Genomic DNA, 21,332 nt, shown 5'->3' with positions numbered 1-21,332 from the left:
AAAAACTTGGTTTTCTCTTTCGCTCTTGGCGTTACTTTTCTTCCAAACAGCTGTTCACTCTATACAAATCGCAAATCCATGCCGCCAACATCCATTTACCGTCCAACTTCAAACTCACAGAACCAACTTTTCATCTTTGGTAAAGGTGAAGTAAACTCTGGCAGTGAGCTAGATGATTTTGTAATAACTGAGAGGAAAGTGGAGGAGAAATTGTTGAGGATAAACATAAAAAAAGGGACTGGGGGTGGATGGAATCTATCCAGTTATATTAATGGAGGCAGCAGAGGAAGTAAGCAAACCCTTAGCCATAATTATGAGAGCTTCTTTCGACTCAGGAGAGGTACCCATAGACTGGAGATGTGCAAATGTGACCCCAATTCACAGAGGATCAAAGGCTGACACAAGTAATTATTGACCTGTGAGTTTAACTTCTGTTCTAGGGAAATTAATGGAGGCACTGGTTAATGGAAGCACTGCAGAATCATCTAGGCAATACTTCAGTTATAGCTCGGACAAGCATGGTTTTGTTAAGGGAAAGTCTTGCCTGACCAATTTGATTGGATACTATGATGCAGTTACAAAAGAACTGGATGCAGGGAATAACTCTGATATTATATATTTGGATCTTAGAAAATCTTTTGATACTGTTGCACATGGAAGACTGCTGCACAAATTTGAGCAGTGTGGCATTGGAGGCAAATTGCTGCTATGGATAAAGGGATTGTTGAGGGGGAGAAGACAGAGAGTGGTAATCAATGGACACTGCTCATCGTGGATTAATGTTATTAGTGGAGTCCCTCAGGGTTCAGTGTTGGGTCCATTGTTGTTTTCTGTATTTATAAATGATATTGATGATGGTATATCAAGCTTAATGTCCAAGTTTGGAGATGATACAAAGGTTGGCAGGGTTGTTAAAGACACTACTGATGCTATGCTGCTGCAACAGGATCTGGAAAGGTTGAGCAGATGGGCTGAGAGGTGGCAAATGAAGTTTAACATTGACAAATGAAAAGTACTACATATGGGAAACAGTAACCCCAGAGCAACGTATCAACTCTGTAGTACTACACTGACAGTGGTAGAGAATGAAAAGGACCTGGGGGTAATTGTGCAGGCAGATATGAAGTTTTCTGAGCAGTGCAGACGGGCTGCAAGAGTAGCTCATGGTGTCTTGTCGATGATATACAGGAATTTTTCTAGCAGGGATAAGGAGGTGATTATTCTCTTGTATAAGGCAATGGTCAGGCCACACCTTAAGTACTATATACAGGTCTGGAGGCCTCATTTCAAGAAGGATGTAGAGCTGCTAGAACGAGTACAGAGAAGGACAACAAGATTAGTGAATGGAACAAAGGGTTGCTCTTACAAAGAAAGGCTTAAGTTTTGCAAATTACAGTATCTGGAGACTAGGCACTGATAGAGGTGTATATAGCCTTGAATGGTTTGAGTATGCTCAATGCCGATGGGATTCTTCCTCTTGCTCAGAATAATCACCTGAGAGGGCATAAATTCAACCTGAGGAAAGACAGATGTAGGATAGATGTGCGGAAATTTGCCTTTAGCCAGTGGGTAGTTGGTTAGTGGAACAGACTTCCATCCCTTGTTGTGGAAGTTGATAGCCTAAATAAATTTAAGGCTCAGCTGGACAGGTATTTCGAATGAACGGAGGGGTGAAATGGGAGTGGTTTTTTTTTTTTTTTTTTTTTGGCTGATGCTGCATAAGCTTGCTTTCTTGCATCATATGCCTCTACTAATGCTAATGCTATCTTCCTCGTTTATTCATTCAACTGCCATTTTCTGGAACAACCTTCCTTCTTATGTCTTTCCTGAAAATTACAGTCTACAGAAGTTTAAGTCTAATGTCAACAAATATCTTCTCTCGTCTTCTCAACCGCCAACCCAAGCATGGTATTAAGTACAATAGATTCTAATACCTCTCGTGTTTGGGGTTTTTATAAAAAAAAAAAAAAAAAAGTCATATCAATACGCTATTGAAAAGATGCTAAGAAGCTTTGGGCTGTTAAAAAATTAAGGGCATTAAATCTGTGCTTGAATATATAAATATTCATTCTTTTTATCTGTTCTCTACATATCTCAAATTTGGATGGGCAGCTATTTCTCCTATTTCTCACCCAATCCAATCCAATCAAAATTTGGATTTCAAAATGCACTATCAAACAAACATTTCTCTGAATGTTTATTTCATCATAATCTTATTTGGTTTTTCTCTTTTAATATCATGTTAATATTTTGGAAAAATTTGGCTAACATGTGATTGATCAACTCCACAATTTAGCTATGGTAAGATTTATATTGTTACTTTATAGCAGAGGCAGAAAAAAAAGATGCTATCTTATGAAAGGCACTGATCGTCCAAACTGTAAGCCATGAGTTGTCCTATCCTGCACTCTAAAAAGCAATGCTTCTCTAAAAAAGAGGCATAATGTTCTTTTTATATTTCAGCACAACCACTAGTTCATAGGGGTTTATAACTAATCATCTTAACAATGAATACAATCATTAATCATATTTAGTAGTCATATGAGCATGAACCACAGTCAACTCAAACGTGTACTACTGCACTTTTACACTTGACAACATTGGGCCAATGTTACTAATTAGTAATGTGGAGTCCCCCCCACAAAAAAAACAGCCATTTCAGTTCTTGTTTGCACCTCTTCAGTCAGACTAGGCATTCCATCAGCACAGCATCTGACAACCTGATTAATGGTTTAACTCAAGGTAAGAGATGTTAAAATGTGGGAGTAGTACATTTTCAACAATGAGCTAAGAAATAGCCAGTCTGTAAATGATGCAGTTTAACCACTGTAGAAATTACATCCATATTTTATAACACAGGCAGAAAAAAAAGATGCTATGTCTTACGAAAGACACTGATCTCCATTCCATTCCATGCAGCCAAGAGGGTTGTTTTTGTTCAAAACTGCTACCAAGTAATAGTTTTATAATTTGCAGTCACACAAAGATTCCACCTTTGAGTTTGGCATTACTTAATTCTGAAAGTTTTCCTTTAAAAACTTAAAACCAATCTCTCTTGGCGCCTCCATGGCCAGGTGGGAAGGAGCAGCAGTGCGTAGCACACGCTTCTTGATTAGACTGGGATTCGAGCCCACCACCACCAAATATGGAGGATGTGGAAAGGTCAGGGAATGACCACCGCATATCCCGGAGCAATATGGCCTTAGTTGCTAATGCTCCTAAAAATCAAATAACAAACAAACCAATCTCTCTTTAAAGCTTTCACTAAAGTCTTCATTAAGGCTAACTTTGTGTGCAATGGAGGAAGAAGCACTAACTAAGGATCACTAATGGTGCATTAACTGACATTTTCACCAGGAATGGACTCTTCTTATCATGGCCAATCCTTGGAATTATACTGTTCTGTTGCTCAACTATAAGGCGCCCCCGTAGCCAGGTGGGAAGGAGCAGCAGTGCATAGCACACACTTCTTGATTAGACCGGGGTTCGATCCCGTCACCACCAAATACGGAGGATGCGGAAAGGTCAGGGAATGACCACCGCATATCCCAGAGCAATATGGCCTTAGTTGCTAATGCTCCTAAAAACCCAAATAACTAACTAACTAACTGCTCAACTATAACACAAGGAGAGGACAGAACTACACAACAGATTCAAGTAAAAGTGCAATCCTTTTACAATCACTATAAACTATAATAGTAGTAGTGGCAAATGATGCAAGAAAGCAAGCTTATATAGCATCAGCCAAAAAAAAAAAAAAAAAACCTACACAGTTCACCCATCCATACCCTCCAAGAATTTGTCTAGTTCTTCCTTAAATTTATTCAACACATCAACTTTCACAACAACAGGTGGACCTGTTCCAACAAGCAACCACCTGCTGGCTGAATGCAAAGCTTAACACATCTATGTTGAACTGTGGCGCTGCAAGTACCAAGTCTTTGGATGTTGCAATTTGAAGAACTGAAGCCTTTCTAGGTAAGAGCACCGTTTTGTTCCCTTCACCAATCTGGATGCCCTTCTCTGCACCCATTCCAGCAGATCTACATCCTTCCTAAAGTGAAGTCTCCAGACCTGTATACAATACTCAAGATGCAGCCTAATAATGGCCTTATACAAAGAGATAATCACCTCCTTATTTATCCCTGCTAGCAAAGTTACTGTATACCATTAACAAAACCCATGAGCTGTTCTGGTGCATGTCTGCACTGCTCAGAAAATTTCTTGTCTGAGTGCACAATTACCCCCAAGTCTTTTTCATTCTCCACTACTCTGAGTGTAGTACGACACAGTTGATAAGTTACTCTAGGATTACTTGCTTCTTGTCCAAATAGTTGAGCATTCTGGTCTCTTGCCAAAGCTATTGACCATAACTTTTGCCCATCTCTGTTCCCACCTCTGTCAAAACCATGATGGTTCTATTGCCACTTCAGCCAAAGATAAAGCTGACCTGATAACATCCCATTTTTCTTCCAACTCGAGTATTGCTGATCATGGTAAACCACCACCCATCACTCCCAGTACACTTCATTCAATGCCTCCTGTTGTCTTCCATCAAAAGGGTGTCAGAAGGATTTTGAACAATCTTAATGCTAAGAAAGCTCCAGGATATCTTTTTTTGTATCCAGGAATAAGAAAGTGAAAGCTCCTGGAGCTTTCACTTTCTTATTCCAAAGGTGTTTCTTCCTTCTGCTTAGAAATTTGCTCATATCCAGCCAATTAATAAAAAGGGTGACAAATCTCTCCCATCCAATTATCATCCCATTGGACTTACTCCTACTCTTTCTAAAATAACATAGAAATCAATTAATCACCAACTCTTAAACTACTAGAAACCTTCCATCTGATCAACAATTGCCAGTATGGATTCCATCAGTGCCGATCCACTGGTGATATTCTGGCTTATGTTACTCATCTATGGACAAATTCAATGGAAAAGTTTAGTGAAACTCAAGCAGTTGCTCTTGATATTTCAAAGGCTTTTGATTATGTCTGGCATAAAAGTCTTCTAAATATGCTTCCATCTTATTGTTTGCCAACTGTTTTTTGTAATTGGTTATGCAGTTTTCTCTCTGATCGCTCACTGAGGGTGATGGTAGATAGCTTTCTGTCTTCTAACTTCTCCACTAATGCCGGTGTCCCCCAAGGTTCATTTCTTTCTCTCTTGTATATTAATGACCTTCTTCCATTGACTGGAAATCCTATCCATAGTTTTGCCGATGATAGCACATTGCATTCCACTTTCCATTTTGAGAACGCTTGCCTTGCTCAATCAGCTTCAACTTCTTGAACGTCTGCTACCAATTCCTTAAATGCCGATCTCCAGGTAATTCTCCAGTGGGGCAAAGACAACTTAGTTGATTTCGACCCTTCTAAAACTCAGTCTTGTCTTATATCTCGCAAAAAGGATTCTTCTGCTCCTATGCTTATCTTTGGTGACACTCCGATTTCTAAGCAAAATGATATATCTCTTTTGGGGATTACCCTGACTTCTAATCTCTCTTGGCACAAGCACATTACAAATATTGTATCCTCTGCATCTAAAAAACTTGGTTTTCTCTTTTGCTCTTGGTGTTACGTTTCTTCCAAACAGCTGTTCACTCTGTACAAATCCCAAATCCGCCCTACCATGGAATATTGTTCCCACATCTGGGGCGGTGCCCCCAAAACCTCTCTCAGGCTTTTAGATTCCATTCAGAAGAAGGCAGTTAGGTTAATTAATGACTCATCTCTAACAGAGTCTCTCCACTTGCCCTCTCATAGACATACTGTTTCTGCTACATGCGTTTTCTACAGATACTTCCATGGGCACTGTTTTTCTGAATTGGCTTCTATAATTCCCACTCTCTCTCTTCCAAAGCAGTCAGAACACATGCCGCAACCAGTCAATATCCTTTTACTGTCCAACTTCAAGATCACAGAACCAAATTTTCTTCTTCTTAAACAACCTTCCTTCATACGTATTTCCTGAAAATTACAATCTATAGAAGTTAAAGTATAATGGCGACAAGTATCTTCTTTCATCTTCTCAACCTTCAACCCATGCATGGTACTAAGTACTATAGGTTCTGATACCTCTCATTTTTGGGGTTTTCATAATAATAATAAAAAAAATTCTTTAGAAGTTGCCATTTACGTATATTTTCTGAAAATTAAAACTTGTATTCACCTCTGTATATTCATCAATCCTTGTGGCAGCATACCCTAATTACCATCATTATCCACTCTTCAAACCATTGTATCATCACAAAACTTCCTTTTATTCTGTTGGAAGCATAAGGAAAACACAACTACATTTGAAATATAATACTATACTGCATTAAACAAAATTCATATAATCTTGTTATGAAAGAAAATAAAATTTGTTATATTTCACTAATAATATTAATGAATATCAGAAATAATAGGGTATCAGATACTAAACCGTGTGTTATCCTACCCTATTCCCTGTAACAGCAACATATAACCCTTTGTCTCCAACTCTTGTGGCCTCAGCTGTTGTTGAGAATAAATGAAAATTTATTTAGCATTAGCATTAGTAGAGGCATATGATGCAAGAAAGCAAGCTTATGCAGCATCAGCCAAAAAAAAAAAAAACTTCCACTTCACCCCTCCGTTCGAAATACTTGTCCAGCTGAGCCTTAAATTTATTTAGACTAACCTCCACAACAAGGGATGGAAGTCTGTTCCACCAACCAACTACCCGCTGGCTAAAGGCAATTTAAACATTCTTTAACCTACAAGTTAAAAACTAATGGCATAATGCCCCACTTATAGAAAAGGCATTCATTTTGGACTCTATTAAAAGCCTTATTAAAGGTTTGTTTGTTATTTGGTTTTCAGGAGTATTAGCAACTAAGGCCATATTGCTCTAGGGATATGCGGTGGTCATTCCCTGACCTTTACACATCCTCCGTATTTGGTGGGCATGGGCTTGAACCCCGGTCTAATCAAGAAGCATGTGCTATGTACTGCTGCTCCTGTCCACCTGGCTATGGAGGCAGCAACCTTACTAAAGGTTAAACAGACTATGCCAAATTTAAGCTTTTGTGACAACCTCATAGTAATTTCTGAAATTGATCAGATATCATTTTCTTGGACAAAATCATGATCTATTTCCCATATAAGTCAATTCCTTTCCATGTACATCTTCACATCTTTAATCCTGGATTCCACAATCTCCTATCACAGAAGTCAAGCTTAGAGGTCTATAGTTATTCATTCCACTGTCAGAACTACCTTTATTAATTGGAAACACATGTGCAGTGCATCCACAATACTGGGGGACTTCTCCCTGAATCCAGGTATGCTCTTATAATACTAAATAAATCTTGAATGGACTGAGTAAGCTAAATTTTGATGGAATTTGTCCTCTTGCTGAGACTACACATGCAAGGGGGCATAGATTCAAATTGAGCAACATTTTGGCCTTGAGATTCGAGTAGAACTGTTTTAACTTGAATACTAGGCCATCGTAACAAAGGAACTGGATGAAAAATTAATTTTGACATCATATACTTAGAGATGCTTTTGATACTGTTCCACATAAGACTGGTTTACAAAGTGGAGCAATGTGCATTAAAGACTGGTTACTACTATGGATAAAGGAATGGTTGAGTGGAAGACAGAGGGCAGTTCTCAATGGGCACTACTCTGCTTGGACCAAAGTTAGCATTAGCAGTGGAAAATGGTGCAAGAAAGCAAGCTTATACAAAAAAAAAACATGACATCCCATTTCACCTATTCATTCCCTCCAATAGTTCATCCCTGAATTTATTTGAGCTATCAACTTCCACAGATGGAAGTTTTTTCCAAAAATCAACCACCTGTTAGTTAAGGCAAACTTTCCTACATCTATTCTGCAGCCGTCCTTCCTCAATTTGAACTTATGCCCCCTTGTGTGGTCTGTGCAAAAGGAAAAATCCCATCAGCATTGGGCTTGCTCAATCCATTCAAAGCCTTAAATAATATAAACATTTCATTTATTAATGAAACTAATGAAGATATATCAGGCTTAATGTCCAGGTTCACAGATGATACAAAGGTTGGGAGGGTAGTTAATGACAGTAATCGGGGTAGGGTAAGGTATACTACTGCAAGAAAATCTAGAACAATTAGGCAGATGGACTAAGAAGTAGCAATTGAAGTTTAACATTGACAAATGCAAGGTATTGCATACGAAATTCAAGGCATAGACAAACTTTTAAAGGGGATGGATATGGGAACTTTTTTTTTTTTTTTTTTTTAGCTAATGCTGCATAAGCTTGCTTTTTTGCAACATTTGCTACTACTAATGTTCTTATTGTTATATATTAAATTAAATGCTGAAAACAATTTTTTTTTTTTTTTTGTTTGTATGTTTCAACTGCTAAGTAATAATAGCCAAAATAAGATTAAGTGGTGCAAAAAATTATTGGCCATTCATTTGTGACATTGACTGACATTCTAGTGATATGACACTTTATATACATAAAGCAGCTGATACTATGTCCAGTTCTTGAATGAGTCGGAAGAGCAATTGACGACTACTTGAAAATAGTTTCTTCCACCTGGTTCTTATTACTTCTTGCCTGTCCTCTACTACTTCTGAGGAATGGAATCCAATGTTTATGTAAATAATGGATTCTGATCATTTCTGGCTCCATGCTAATATTTCACAGGTGTTGTATTTCTGATTGGATTGTTTCCATTTTAATTTCTGATAAAACCTTTCTTGATATACTATTAGATGGAACTATTAGTTTAATATATGACCGAAATATCAGACTCTGTTCATTCTTCCCCTATGCCATTATATTGTGTTCAGTTAAACAGTAAGCATATCTTTACTATAGATAACCCTGCCTTTTAACCTATCTTGGTATATGCACATCACAAACATAAGCTTTGTTTTTTTATTAGTGTTTCACAAACACAAAAAACTGTTGTCTCTTTCATTCTCAGTGTTTATTTTCTCTGAACAGTTATTGAATGTATATACAAAACTCAAAAACCCACTTAAACTTTAGACAATATAAAGAGGACAATTGGATTAATGGGCAATCTCTTACAGATGCTCTCCACTCTTTATCAACCAATGTTCAGTTTCTGCTACTTGCCTCTTTTGCAGATATTTCTATGGGCATTGTTTTTCTGAATCGGCAACTAAAATTCCACCTTATTCCAGACCAGCCCAAACATGACTCAACATTCACTCAGTTCCAGACTAATTAAACTAATCTTTCCCATTCCTTATTTATACCTTCTACTTGTAATCTTTGAAAAATCTCCTTTTACAAGTATTTCATGAAAAATACTATCTAAAAAATTCATGTCAACATAAGTATCTGAGGTCATATTATCCTATGTACAGGTCTGTGTACTGGCCAATTTGCATGTGTACAACATGCAAATTGGCCAGTACAAGCCTAAAAAAACAGGGAAAAAAACAATCTTTTTGCACTCGTGGGGGAACCCCACCTCCTTGGCCTGAGATCAGCTAACTACAGCCCTTTAAGAATTTCTTCATTCTACAATGGGTTTCACATCCAGACATCTCCAAAATATGACAAGTGGCAAAATCACTATACTATCAAAAATAACAATGTTAATAAGTAAGTTATGTCTTCTGAACCTTCAACTATGCATGGTACTGAAAACTATAGGTTCTTATGCCTTTTGTGTTCGGGTCACCACAAAAAAAAAATGGCAAACTGATATGAAGAACTAGACTCAAGTTTTACCTTGCTGTAGCCCAAGATATAAAAATTAATTCCATAAAATTAATCCACAATCACTGTTTACTTTATTCAAAATTAATTCCAGAGGATCTAATACACTTAAGATAGGATTATGATCAAACAATAAGAAACTGTACTTGTAAGACAGCATCATCTTATACATAGCAATGGCAAATTAAGTTTTATACCTCCCCCCCCCCCCCGCATAAATCTCATATTATGAAGGTTTGCTAGTTAATGTTCATCTTATATTTACTTGAGATTAAGCAATAGTTGACCTGGTTGCAAACAATAATTAAATTGTAGCTGCATCTAGAAAGCTTTCTTAAATCACCTAACAATGAGTATCCATAACTGCATCCCTCCTGAACCAAACAAATAAGTGTTGAATATTTATTAGATAGGTTCAAAAGGAATATTGACAGATAATGCAACAGTAAAAGTCCTTTTGCCATCAATCATATTATGTAGTTTGCTGTTCTGTCTTTTCCATTAGCATACCTTGTGTACACTGTAATGTTTTCTCTTCCACTTATGTATATGGCTTCATATAACGTGCATCTATTAATTACACTATAAAAACAGAATATTTATTTGTAATTTCTTCTTTATTTCAACTTTAAAAACGTGTCTAAAATGATTTAAACCCTCTGGACCTTTTAAGGTCTATCTGCATGATTTAATATCCCACCAGTAGTAGCAATGGTGGCTGCTTACAATTAAGTATTGGTTGAATTTATCATTATTGCGCCTAACATTAGTTATTTAAGAGTATTAATTGGCACAACGTTGCACAGTTCGCTAAAAAGAGTTCAAAATATTACTCTGAATAGTCTCACTTTACAACTGTCATATAACTGATGTTTTGTTTTTCGTGTTTAGGCTTCAGCAGGCGTGCAACGATGACAATAGTGTCATCAAACTCCATTACTTTATTATATGCAAATAATGGGAGTAAATATAAAACACAGCTATCAGGTATATCATTAAATGATGCGAGGCTCAAAGCAGTGTGAAGTTTATACAAAAATACAACTGTCATATAACTGATGTTTTGTTTTTCGTGTTTAAGCTTCAGTAGGCGTGCAACGATGACAATAGTGTCATTAAACTCCATTACTTTATTATATGCAAATAATGGGAGTAAATATAAAACATAGCTATCAGGTATATCATTAAATGGTGCGAGGCTCAAAGTGTGAAGTTTAGACAAAAATACAACACACTGCACTGTGAAATGAATGCGATGTTTTTAACTAGTTACATAATTAAAACAGCATATGTTTCGGAAGTAAACATTCTTGTTGTACACAACTCTCACGTTGTACTTGTATGGGATGAGATAAAACTTAAAGGAGGTATACTTCAAGTGCAATAACTGCTATTAGTGCACTGGCGTGCAAAGCTTACCTTCTGTAGGTTTAACAGTTGTTTGAGCATCGCGTAGATTAAGTTCATTGGTTGTGCTACTAGAGGATGGATTAGTGTGAAGAAACTGACATTCGTTCCCATAAAAACATGTTCCACTGCTTGCAAAATATCTACAAATTGCACCCTTTTTCGGCCCACCTGAGGCACCATTCATGTTCCGTAACATAAAGTACTGTCTGCTAACTGATTCTATGGCCTCTAGGGGCAAATATAATGAAAAATTTGTCACGCGTCTTCATTCACTCGAATTAAAATGTTAAAATGTATTTAGAACGATAGTAGATGGTAACAAATGTAGATGCGCGCGCAGCCAAAAACAAGAGCAAAACTATCCTCAAACACAGATCAGAATCACACATTTCACTAAAATGTGATACATTATCGTGGGATTATTACAGCATATTATATAACTAATGCTTCGTGGCAATCCACTGTATTCAATGTCACTATACTCTTTCACAATATGTTATCTGATAATAGCTAGAATAAATCTGTGCCCTATATCTACGTTGGTACGCTTTTTTTCCCCCTTTTTTTTTTTTTTTTGTTTATGCGTGCTTGTGGATTTTCTTTGTGGCAACTCGGATTTTCAAGCAAACAGAAAAAAAAAAAAAAAACTTTTTGCACTATAAACACCTGAACATCAACTAACAACAATCTGTTGCAGCAGAATTCATCAATTTAGCAGTATTAGCTCTGAGCGTAGCTCAATTTTTGATCCATAGATTATTTGGATTCTATTTTACTATTTGGACACGACTGACACAACAGTTGAACCGAAAGGAACTGTGACATTTCAAGGGCTTGTCAGCCATTTCATGGGTCAGGAGTTATTTTAAGAAAAAATTAGAACTGCACAAGCAAGTACAAGTAGGAAAATTGAAAGGTACAATAAAATTATATTGTTATTTTCTGTTCCATTTATTGTAAATATAAATTATTTATGCATATATATATAGATATATATGCGTTGCAATAATTTTTATAAAGTTATACTGCTTAAAATTAATAAACTAATATTAGAATTGCACATTTGAATTTTAGGGCTGCCCAACCAATTTAGAGTTGTACAAAAAAATAACCGCTGGCATGGATATAAAGCATGGGTGCTCACATCTGGTGAGTATGGGCTTGGCATGCCCAGGGCCCTGAGCTGGATATCATCATTCTTCTCTTCCTTGGCGATTTTCTCTATCTGAAATTTTTTTTGCTGGTGCAGCATAAGATTCAGGCTTCCTTGCACCGTATGGCTAATAATAATAATAATAATTGAACGGAGGGAACACAGTTAAAGCCATAAAAACCTATGCAGCTCTAGTACTAACATACACACATTCGGGGTCATAGATTGGACTAACACCGAGCTAGAAGATATCATGCGAAAGACAAGGAAAATGATGATCAAGAGCCGCCAACACCACCTGAAGTCAGCAGTGGAGAGACTAACAATAGCTCGGAAAGAGGGAGGAAAGGGCTTGATAGACCTGATAGAGCAACAGAAAACAGCGATAGTTAGCCTGAAGGATTACTTCGAGAGCAACACAGCACCAGGCCATAAGGAAGATAGATAAGTGGTATACCCCACTCAACCTAAGCTAGGAACTCCCCCTCCCGCCAAGACAAGAAACGAAGTTAGAAAGAGGGGCAAAGGAGACACTCCAGGGCAGACACAACAATGACCTCCATCAAGATCACATCGATAACATTGCTTCCAATGAATGTCACATACATCGCAAAGGAGCCCGGAATGTCAGATGAAACATGTTAATGATCCCACCTGGAATCAGAAATGATCCAATACATCACAGCGGGGTGCAAGGTGATCCAGACTGAGTACACTCATAGACACAACCAGGTAGCCAGGATAATACATCAGAAGCTAGGGAGGAATAACAATTGACCAAAGAAAGTGTACCATACTACAAGTACGAACCCCAGGCAGTATTAGAGACCCGAACCCATAAACTGTACTGGGACCGCGCCATAATAACGGATAAGACCATCCCGCACAACAGATCGGACATAACCCTTGTGGACAAGATGGAAAAGGCTACTTACCTGATTGACATAGCGGTGCCCAACACTAGCAATGTCCAGAAAACCCATGAGGAAAAAATTAGGAAGTACACGAACCTGAGACATGAGGTCACGGAGATGTGGCATATGCAGGAAGTATCGACCGTCCCGATAATCGTGTCAACCACCGGTATAGTGCCAAATACCTACCTAGCAGCAGCAACAGGTCTCCCAGAGAACACTTACAAGGAACTCCAGAAAGTCGCAATCCTGAACACATATAGGATAGTCAGAGATTTCCTCAGCCAACAGTAACACCAGACATTACAATCACCCTGTGTACTTGGTAGCAGTACCCGTCATGGAGGGGAATCCCCCCAATCAGGGAGAAAAAATATAATAGCCCGACAGGAGGTACAAACGAAGCTAGAAAGATGGGCAGAGAAGGCACTTCATGGCAGACACTACAATGATCTCCATCAAGATCACATAGATAAAATTGCTTTCAATGCATGGCTCACGAGAGGGACCCTCTTCCCCGAGACTGAAGAATTCATGCTCGCCATCCAAGACTAGGTAATCAACACCAGAAACTATAGAAAATACATCGCCAAGGAGCCCTGAGTGTCCGATGACACATGTCGACGATGCCGCCGGGCCTCAGAAACGATCCAACACATCACCGCGGGGTGCAAGGTTATCACCCAGACTGGGTACAATCATAGACACGACCAAGTAGCCAGGATAATACACCAGAAGCTAGCAAGTAAATACCAGTTGATCGAAGAAAGCGTACCCTACTGCAAGTACGAACCCCAGGCAGTACTAGAGACGCCAACCCACAAACTGTACTGGGACTGCACCATAATAATGGATAGGAAATCGCGCACAACAGACCGGACGTAACCCTTGAGGTCTGGAGGCCTCATTTTAGGAAGGATGTAGATTTACTTGAGCGTGTACAGAGAAGGGCAACAAGATTGGTGAGGGGAATGAAGGGATCCTCTTATCAAGAGAGGCTTAAGTTCCGCAAATTGCAGTGGCTGGAGACTAGGCACCTGCGCGGTGATCTGATTGCGGTGTATAAGGCCTTGAATGGGTTCAGCACGCTGAATTCTGATGGGATCCTTCCACTTGTTCAGATTACAAACCTAAGGGGGCATAAATTCAAATTAAGAAAGGACAGATGTAGAATAGATGTGCGGAAATTTGCCTTTAGCCAGCGGGTGGTTAATTGCTGGAACAAACTTCCATCTGTCGTTGTGGAAGTTGATAGGTTGTATAAATTTAAGGAGGAACTGGACAGGCATTTGGAGGGAATGGTGTGATTTTTTTTTTTTTTTTTTTTGGCTGATGCTGCATAAGCTCATACATTTGCTTTCTTGCATCACATGCCAATACTACTACTACTACTACTACTACAAGAAGGAAAAGTCTACCTATCTGATTGACACAGTGGTTCCCAACACTGGCAACCTTCAGAAACCCATGGGGAGAAAACCAGGAAGTACACGAACCTGACAAGAGATCAAAGAGATGTGGCATATGCAACAAGTAACGACCATCCCGATTATGGTATCAAACACAAGTATTGTGCCAAAGACCCTACATGGCAGCCTCGCAGCAATAGGTCTCCCAACGAATACCTACAAGGAACTCCAGAAAGTCGCAATTCTCAACACATGTAGGATAGTCAGAGTTCCTCGACCAACAGTAACACCAGACTAACAACAACCACCCTGTGTATTTGGTAGCAATACCCGTCACGAGGTGGAATCCCCAATCAGGAAGAAAAAATATAAGAGCAATAATAATAATAATACATTGTGCTTATCCACTGTATTGAATGTCCTTATACTGTTTCGTCAGACACATTGGTCATTATTATTATTATATCCAATGTTCACGAGGTTATTAAAATAATAACCTCATTCGGGTGATGAAAAAATGATGAGGGTTGCATGATTTTTTTTTTTCTCAGAAACGCTCTGGTTTTTAATCTAGCAAGCGGACAGCCAACCGAAGAGCACACGCAGTTTTAGACAGAATACAGGGACCCTTCATAGCCCTATTTTTTGAAGCTTAAATATACACACATATAAACATGCGCGCTCACACAGGTACGCGTACGCACGTAAAACATCAGTGTTAACAAATTCAAATAATTATTCTTTAACTTTGTTTTCTAAAATGTGGTTATCTCAGTTAGTTGCAATCACTGTCATTTCATTCCGTGTAGAAAAGGCTTCGATTTGACTTCCGTCTCAATGGCAGATAGTTTATCGGACTTTTTCATAAAGTGGCTGATTTAGTCTTTCTCTAGCGAGGGATGTGTGGTTTTAACTCCCGGAAAATCAGGCTACTGGCTCTGTCCACGGCTTTGTTTTCATGCACAGTCCAAATCGAAAGATAAAACCCAAATTTATACTTCACCAATGTCAATTCAGTGGTTCATTAATTCTCTACTGAGGGATACCATTCCCCTAAATTTCTGGAGATATAATGGAAGTTCGAGAATTAAATAAAAAAAGAAAAGAAAAAAACAAGAATATCTACAGTCTTCAGAAGAGAACGAGAAATTTTGTGCTATTATTCTCTTTTGGACATAATGGCAATGGGCTGGCTTTGTGCGCCTTGTGTTCGTACGATTGATTAATTTCGTTTTCATGTTTATAGTATTGAATGTATACTTTTAGAGTGGATGATCGACCATTTGGCTTGTTCTGTTTTCTTTGATTGTAGGATAAATTGCATAAAGAAGTTATATATATATATAAGAACATTTTGTTCTTAATAATTAATCTGAATCGTAATAATATAAACAAATCACAAAATGCCCGAGAGTAAGTATGAAATCTCTTCATTTTAGTCAACATTGCAGACCTTTACAATCACGTAAAGGTCTACAGCTGGTTAGAAATACATAATATAAGAAAGTGCCAAATAGATCCATATTAGAAATGTATAATGCATTTTAAAGAAAGAACAGTTCTGAAGATATAAACAACAATAAACCAAAAATAATTTTGGAGAAAATTTCTCAGTTTTGTTTCTTTCGTTTTGATTGAGTATCAAAACGAAAAAAACGGGGTTGGGGGGGGGGTGATAGAAACACGATTGCAATCTCCAAAAGAGGCAACAAGGGCTTATATAATTGTGTAACAGTATAATAAGAGAAAATCAACTTCACTCAATAAGAGAAAAATTACATAATTATAACTGGCTGATTAGAAAATCATGAGGTGTGAATTGTGTGTACCCTGCCTCAACGATTCCAAAGTGGTTTTTTTTTTTGTAGTAAATTTTATTAGAACCTGAACTCACAGTATTTTTTTACATAACATTAGGCCTCTGTAAGTGGAAGCCCAGTGCAATTGCACTGTTGCCATTGCCATTAAGTTAGCTCAGCATTTTCTGATTACTGACAGTGTGTCAGGTCTGCATGCAAATTGGGGGGATAAGGGAAATAAATTCCTTCCACAAAACCTACAAGTCTTTTCCATAATGGAAAAGACTTGTAATTTTTCCAGTATATGACTGATTTTTATTTTATTTCTGCGGCATTTTCTGCCCATACAAAAATAAAAATCATGAGATGCAGCCTAGGAAAAAATAAAAATCATATGAAATGCAGCCTAGAATTATTCTAGGATAATGCAGCCAAAATAATTGCAGAAGTCCCGCATCCTTATGAGCTATACTAGTTTTTTCAGTTAGTATAATATACAAATTGTCTTGTGAAAACTCCTGTACAGACATAACTTACACAAACTTTGCTAGCAGGGACAAAGATATGATCATCCTGTTGCATAAGGCAATGGTAAGGCCACATCTGGAATACTGTATACAGGTTTGGAAGCCTCATTTTAGAAAAGATATAGATCTGTTGGAAAGGGTGCAGAGATGTGCAGTAGGTGGGTGGTAGATGACTTTCATCAACCGGTGAAATACCACCACTTTGCTTATTGGAGGCTTGAAGTGGTGAAACCCATGTTTAGTCTCTAGAGCAAAGTTTCCGGCACCCCCTCCCCCCATACTTCTCCTTCAACCCATGCATGGTACTAAGTACTATAGGTTTTGATACCTTTCGTGTTTGGGATTTTCATAAAAAAAAAAAAAAAGATGTGCAGTAAGATAAGTTGGGGGGCACAAAAGGATATTCTTACCAAGATAGACTGGCATTGTGTAAATTGTAATCTGTGCAAACTAGGCATCATTGTGGTGACCTAATTGAAGTGCATGTGGTTTTAAAGGGAATTAAGTAAATTAAGTGTTCATTGTGTCTTTACTCTTTCACAGATGAAACACATAAGGTGGTATAAATTTAAGTTGAAAAATTAAGCAGAATAGATATGTAGAAATTTGCATTTATCCAAAGAGTAATCAATTGTAATAAACTTCTGCTTAGCATTGTGGGGGTGAGTAGTTTGAATAAATTTAAGGAAGGCTTGGGCAAAATTATTGGAAGGAATTGGCAAATGAAGTAGATTTTTTTTTAGTGCTTTATAAGCTCTGCTTCTTTGTATCATGTTGCCAATATAAATATATGATTAATCAGGTGAACTGGCATGCTGTGATCAAAATATTTGACATGCAAAAAAATCCAGATAAACAGCTAACCAAGCAGTAGTTCCTGGTTGTAGTAGTATCATTTTCTGGATTTTTTTTTTTTTTTTTTTTTTTTTAACTGAAAAGAGTGTATTTATACTTGTATACAACATATGAAGGGCTAACCTTACAATTAATAATTGAATTTGAAAAATCATATTTTTTTACAGAAAGAACAACTGCTAGATATAAACATAACAATAAGTCCAAAAAAATAGTCAAGCATAAATACTGCAGCGTGAAATTATTTTCAATTTTATTGTGTTTTACTCCATAACGTTTGCATTTATAGTATAATTAATGATATCATAATTTATAAATGGCATTTCTGAATAAACTAATAATTCTTCATATTTATTTTAGAAAAAGAAATTGCAGTTGTCAAATTAGTATGGAATATGTAAAATTATAAAAACTATATATATTTAATTATACCCATGAGAGATAAAAGTGTTTGTAGGGATAGAAATTCTGTTTAAAAACTATAGATTCAAGGTAACAGCATCTTTAAAAAAAAAATTTTTTTTAAATACATCACAGGCTAAGGAAAGAGAATTTTGAAATCTAAAAAAAATTTAATTTCAAATTTTAAAAAAATCTGTACCCGCTTTCACAAAAATGTTATGGTGGGTACAGAATTTTTTTAAAATATTATTTATTTTGTTGCAAGATTATGAATATTTAGATAAATTCGAATGAAATAAATATTCTGTAATAACGTGTTTTTTAATTGAAAGATATAAGTTTTTGTTGTAGCTTAGTGTGATATATTATTTACAATTTTATAAACTGTTGAAATGACCTGCCATTTACAGCAGTTGTCTATTTTATAACAGCAGAATCACTCTTTTCACCTTCCTTTATCAATAAGTATGAGTATACATTATGAACTACTTTTCTTTCCAGACTATTTAGATTTACCTGCTATAAACAAATCATGTATATTAAAAAAACATTATTTAATTTCTACAGCAGTTCAGTAGGTCTAAGTACTCACCTAACTCTTTGTACATACATTAAAAGTTGTAGAGCTGTTATAAATAGAGATATGCCCTTGATGGAGGGTATTTATATATCCAGTGCTGTTGCTTTTTCTTGATTATCAAGAACAGATTGAAAACAACATGCTACATGTGCTATTATTTGGAAAGCACAAATTTATTGATAAATATTTCTTTTATATTTCATTTATTCTGCTGTATCTGATTCAATGATACACTATTTATGTCTAAGTATTGTATATAATATTTGCAATTTTTCATGATGATAAAAATTCTGTATACTGAAATTGTATATATTTTAGGAGACCATGAACCATATTCTAATCCGCTTCCTCCACCGGGAATGGAGGGGCGAAGAGATGAAGTTGATATGTAAGTTTGAAGAAAATAACTTTTCATTTCTGTATTATACACTATATGTATGTATGTATATATATATAAGTATTTATTTATATATATGTTTATTTATTTTTTTTATTATTTAACTTTTGAAAGTTAATACAAAAGAAAAAGTAATCTTTTTAGCAGCACCCTAAAGATCGAATCAGGACTTAGTGAAGTGTTGATTTTGTAACCTAGTAGTATGCAAAAACTATAGCTAGGTAGTATACATGGATATTTTTGTAAAATAACATACTACCTATTAACATAACACAGTTAAAATCTAGTATTTTTATATTACAGTAAACCCCCGCTATTCGCGGGGGTTACGTTCCAGAGAAATGTCGCGAATAATGAGTTATGGCTCCCATAGTAATAAAAGGGTTCCGCTCCAAAGTATGAAATATATAAGAAAAACTAGTCTAAAATTTTGTCTAAGTATTATATGTACCTTCATATTATGACTATGTACACAGTGAAATGCAAGCATATGGCATCAAAATGAAAATAAGAAACAACTTAATATTAAATGTAATATTTATTAAAAATTTCAAACAAATCTTTCAAACCAGCGCCTTTGCTAGCAAAAAAAACTTATCCCACCAGTGTTATCACGAGTTTCGCTAAAGTGTTGATAAAGGAGTTTTGCCTTTTCACGAATGAAGAGTGAACTTAAAGAAATTTTATTTTGAGTTCGGTCTTCTATCCAAAGATTTAAAGCTTTTTCCATTTTTTCTAATTTAACATCACAAGTTACAGAGCAAATTTTTGAAGCAATTAGCGCGTTTTCACGGACACTACGGCGGATTTTTTCTTCCGATTTCTTGATTGATCGTACCGTTGACTCATTGATTTTAAAATGTTTTGCCACTGAAGAGACACTTTCACCATTAAAAATTGTCTAGTAACTCAATTTTATTCGCTAATGTCATCACCTTTGATCTTTTCACATTTCCCTTGTTATTCGTAGCCATATTTTTGTAGGGGTTAGAAAGAACTTGTCCACAATAAAGTCACTTTTTTCCGTTAACACACTCGAAAAAGTCTGTTTTACATTGCAAAATGGTCGATTTGTCATTTTTGTAAGCATATCAATTTATAAATTGATAAATTTATTCAATTTATAAGCATATAAATTAAAAGCAAACGACAAAACCTTCCATGACAAGCGCATAACACATACTGAACAAGGATTAGCGAGAAACATCCACGCTAGCGATTTTGTCACCTACTGAGCGCTGTTTTGACCGGGAAAGATAATTCTAGCCATGCCCATGTTTTTTTTATGGCGGAAAATATTCACGGCGCTTTAAAATTCACATTTTTTTAGATTTCATTTTATATTAAATCAGCGATCGCGAATAGCGGGGGTTTACTGTATATGATTTTATATGAACAATTTACAACAAATTTTGTGAATGAATTTTTTGTTTTAACTTGCTACATCACTTTTCTTTTAACCCAAAAGATAAGAAAAGATTTCTTAAAGATATCTATAAATAGAACCAATGTAATCATGTTCATAAGGTTTCCTACCTCTAAAATTACCCCATCTATTTATTAAGCAAAAGTGTGATCTGATATAGACAGCCTAAGCAAGCAGACTGGTTATATTTATATAACCAGTGGTTAAATATAGATTGACAGAACTCCACTTGCACTCAAATAAAATAAAACTATTAAGCATTTGCTAGATGAGCTATCTTGTGCAAAATTTCATTCTATTTTAAATCAGCAGTTAGATCTGTCTTCTTCTGGATCTGTCTAAAAGTGCTAGATACTCAGGTCTGTTCATCCTTCTATTTCAGTACACTCCTGTTCAGTTTCCCCACTTCCATCACCCTCCTTAACATTTAAACAGATGAATTTTACAGACTGGCATAGTGAAATTTTAAGTGTGAGATCAGAAAGAGCAGATTCCATATTGTTAATTCCCTTACACAGGGAATATCAGAGTGGACATGTGTACAAGTACCACCTTTGAAGTGAAAGGAATTGTACAGCAAATAATTAAGAAAACTGAGATGAGCAGTGGTTGCATCAACTAATAATTGGAATTCTATCAGAAAAAGTAAGTTGGACTTAGTAGACTGTAAGTGGAAATGGACATCATTGAGATTGGAAACTGAGACCATGTATATTTGTGAAAGAATGGGAAAGTGTTTGGGAGGTTTAG

At 36.4% G+C, this 21,332-nt stretch overlaps 2 protein-coding genes across 2 annotated transcripts in view; one reads left to right on the top strand and one right to left on the bottom strand.

Annotated features, from left to right (window-relative positions):
* PAN3 (Poly(A) specific ribonuclease subunit PAN3) overlaps positions 1 to 11,418 on the bottom strand; it is a 181,464-nt gene extending 170,046 nt beyond the window's left edge. Inside the window, exon 1 of the mRNA XM_090372386.1 lies at positions 11,130 to 11,418. Coding sequence (XP_090228512.1) covers positions 11,130 to 11,316 — 187 coding nt within the window. The 5' untranslated portion in view covers positions 11,317 to 11,418. The remainder of the gene's footprint in view (positions 1 to 11,129) is intronic.
* Positions 11,419 to 15,906: 4,488 nt separating this feature from the next.
* beag (IC cytokine homolog beag) overlaps positions 15,907 to 21,332 on the top strand; it is a 109,746-nt gene continuing 104,320 nt past the window's right edge. The window contains exons 1-2 of the mRNA XM_090379778.1: positions 15,907 to 16,009; positions 19,078 to 19,147. Of these exons, the coding sequence (XP_090235904.1) occupies positions 16,000 to 16,009; positions 19,078 to 19,147 (80 nt within the window). The 5' untranslated portion in view covers positions 15,907 to 15,999. The remainder of the gene's footprint in view (positions 16,010 to 19,077; positions 19,148 to 21,332) is intronic.

The sequence above is a fragment of the Mastigoproctus giganteus genome, chromosome 1, assembly GCF_048544385.1.
Source record: "Mastigoproctus giganteus isolate SK-2022 chromosome 1, ASM4854438v1, whole genome shotgun sequence".
Lineage (NCBI taxonomy): Eukaryota > Metazoa > Arthropoda > Arachnida > Uropygi > Thelyphonidae > Mastigoproctus > Mastigoproctus giganteus.
Note: the sequence above shows the minus strand (reverse complement) of the source record. Positions and strands in the feature narration are given on the sequence as shown.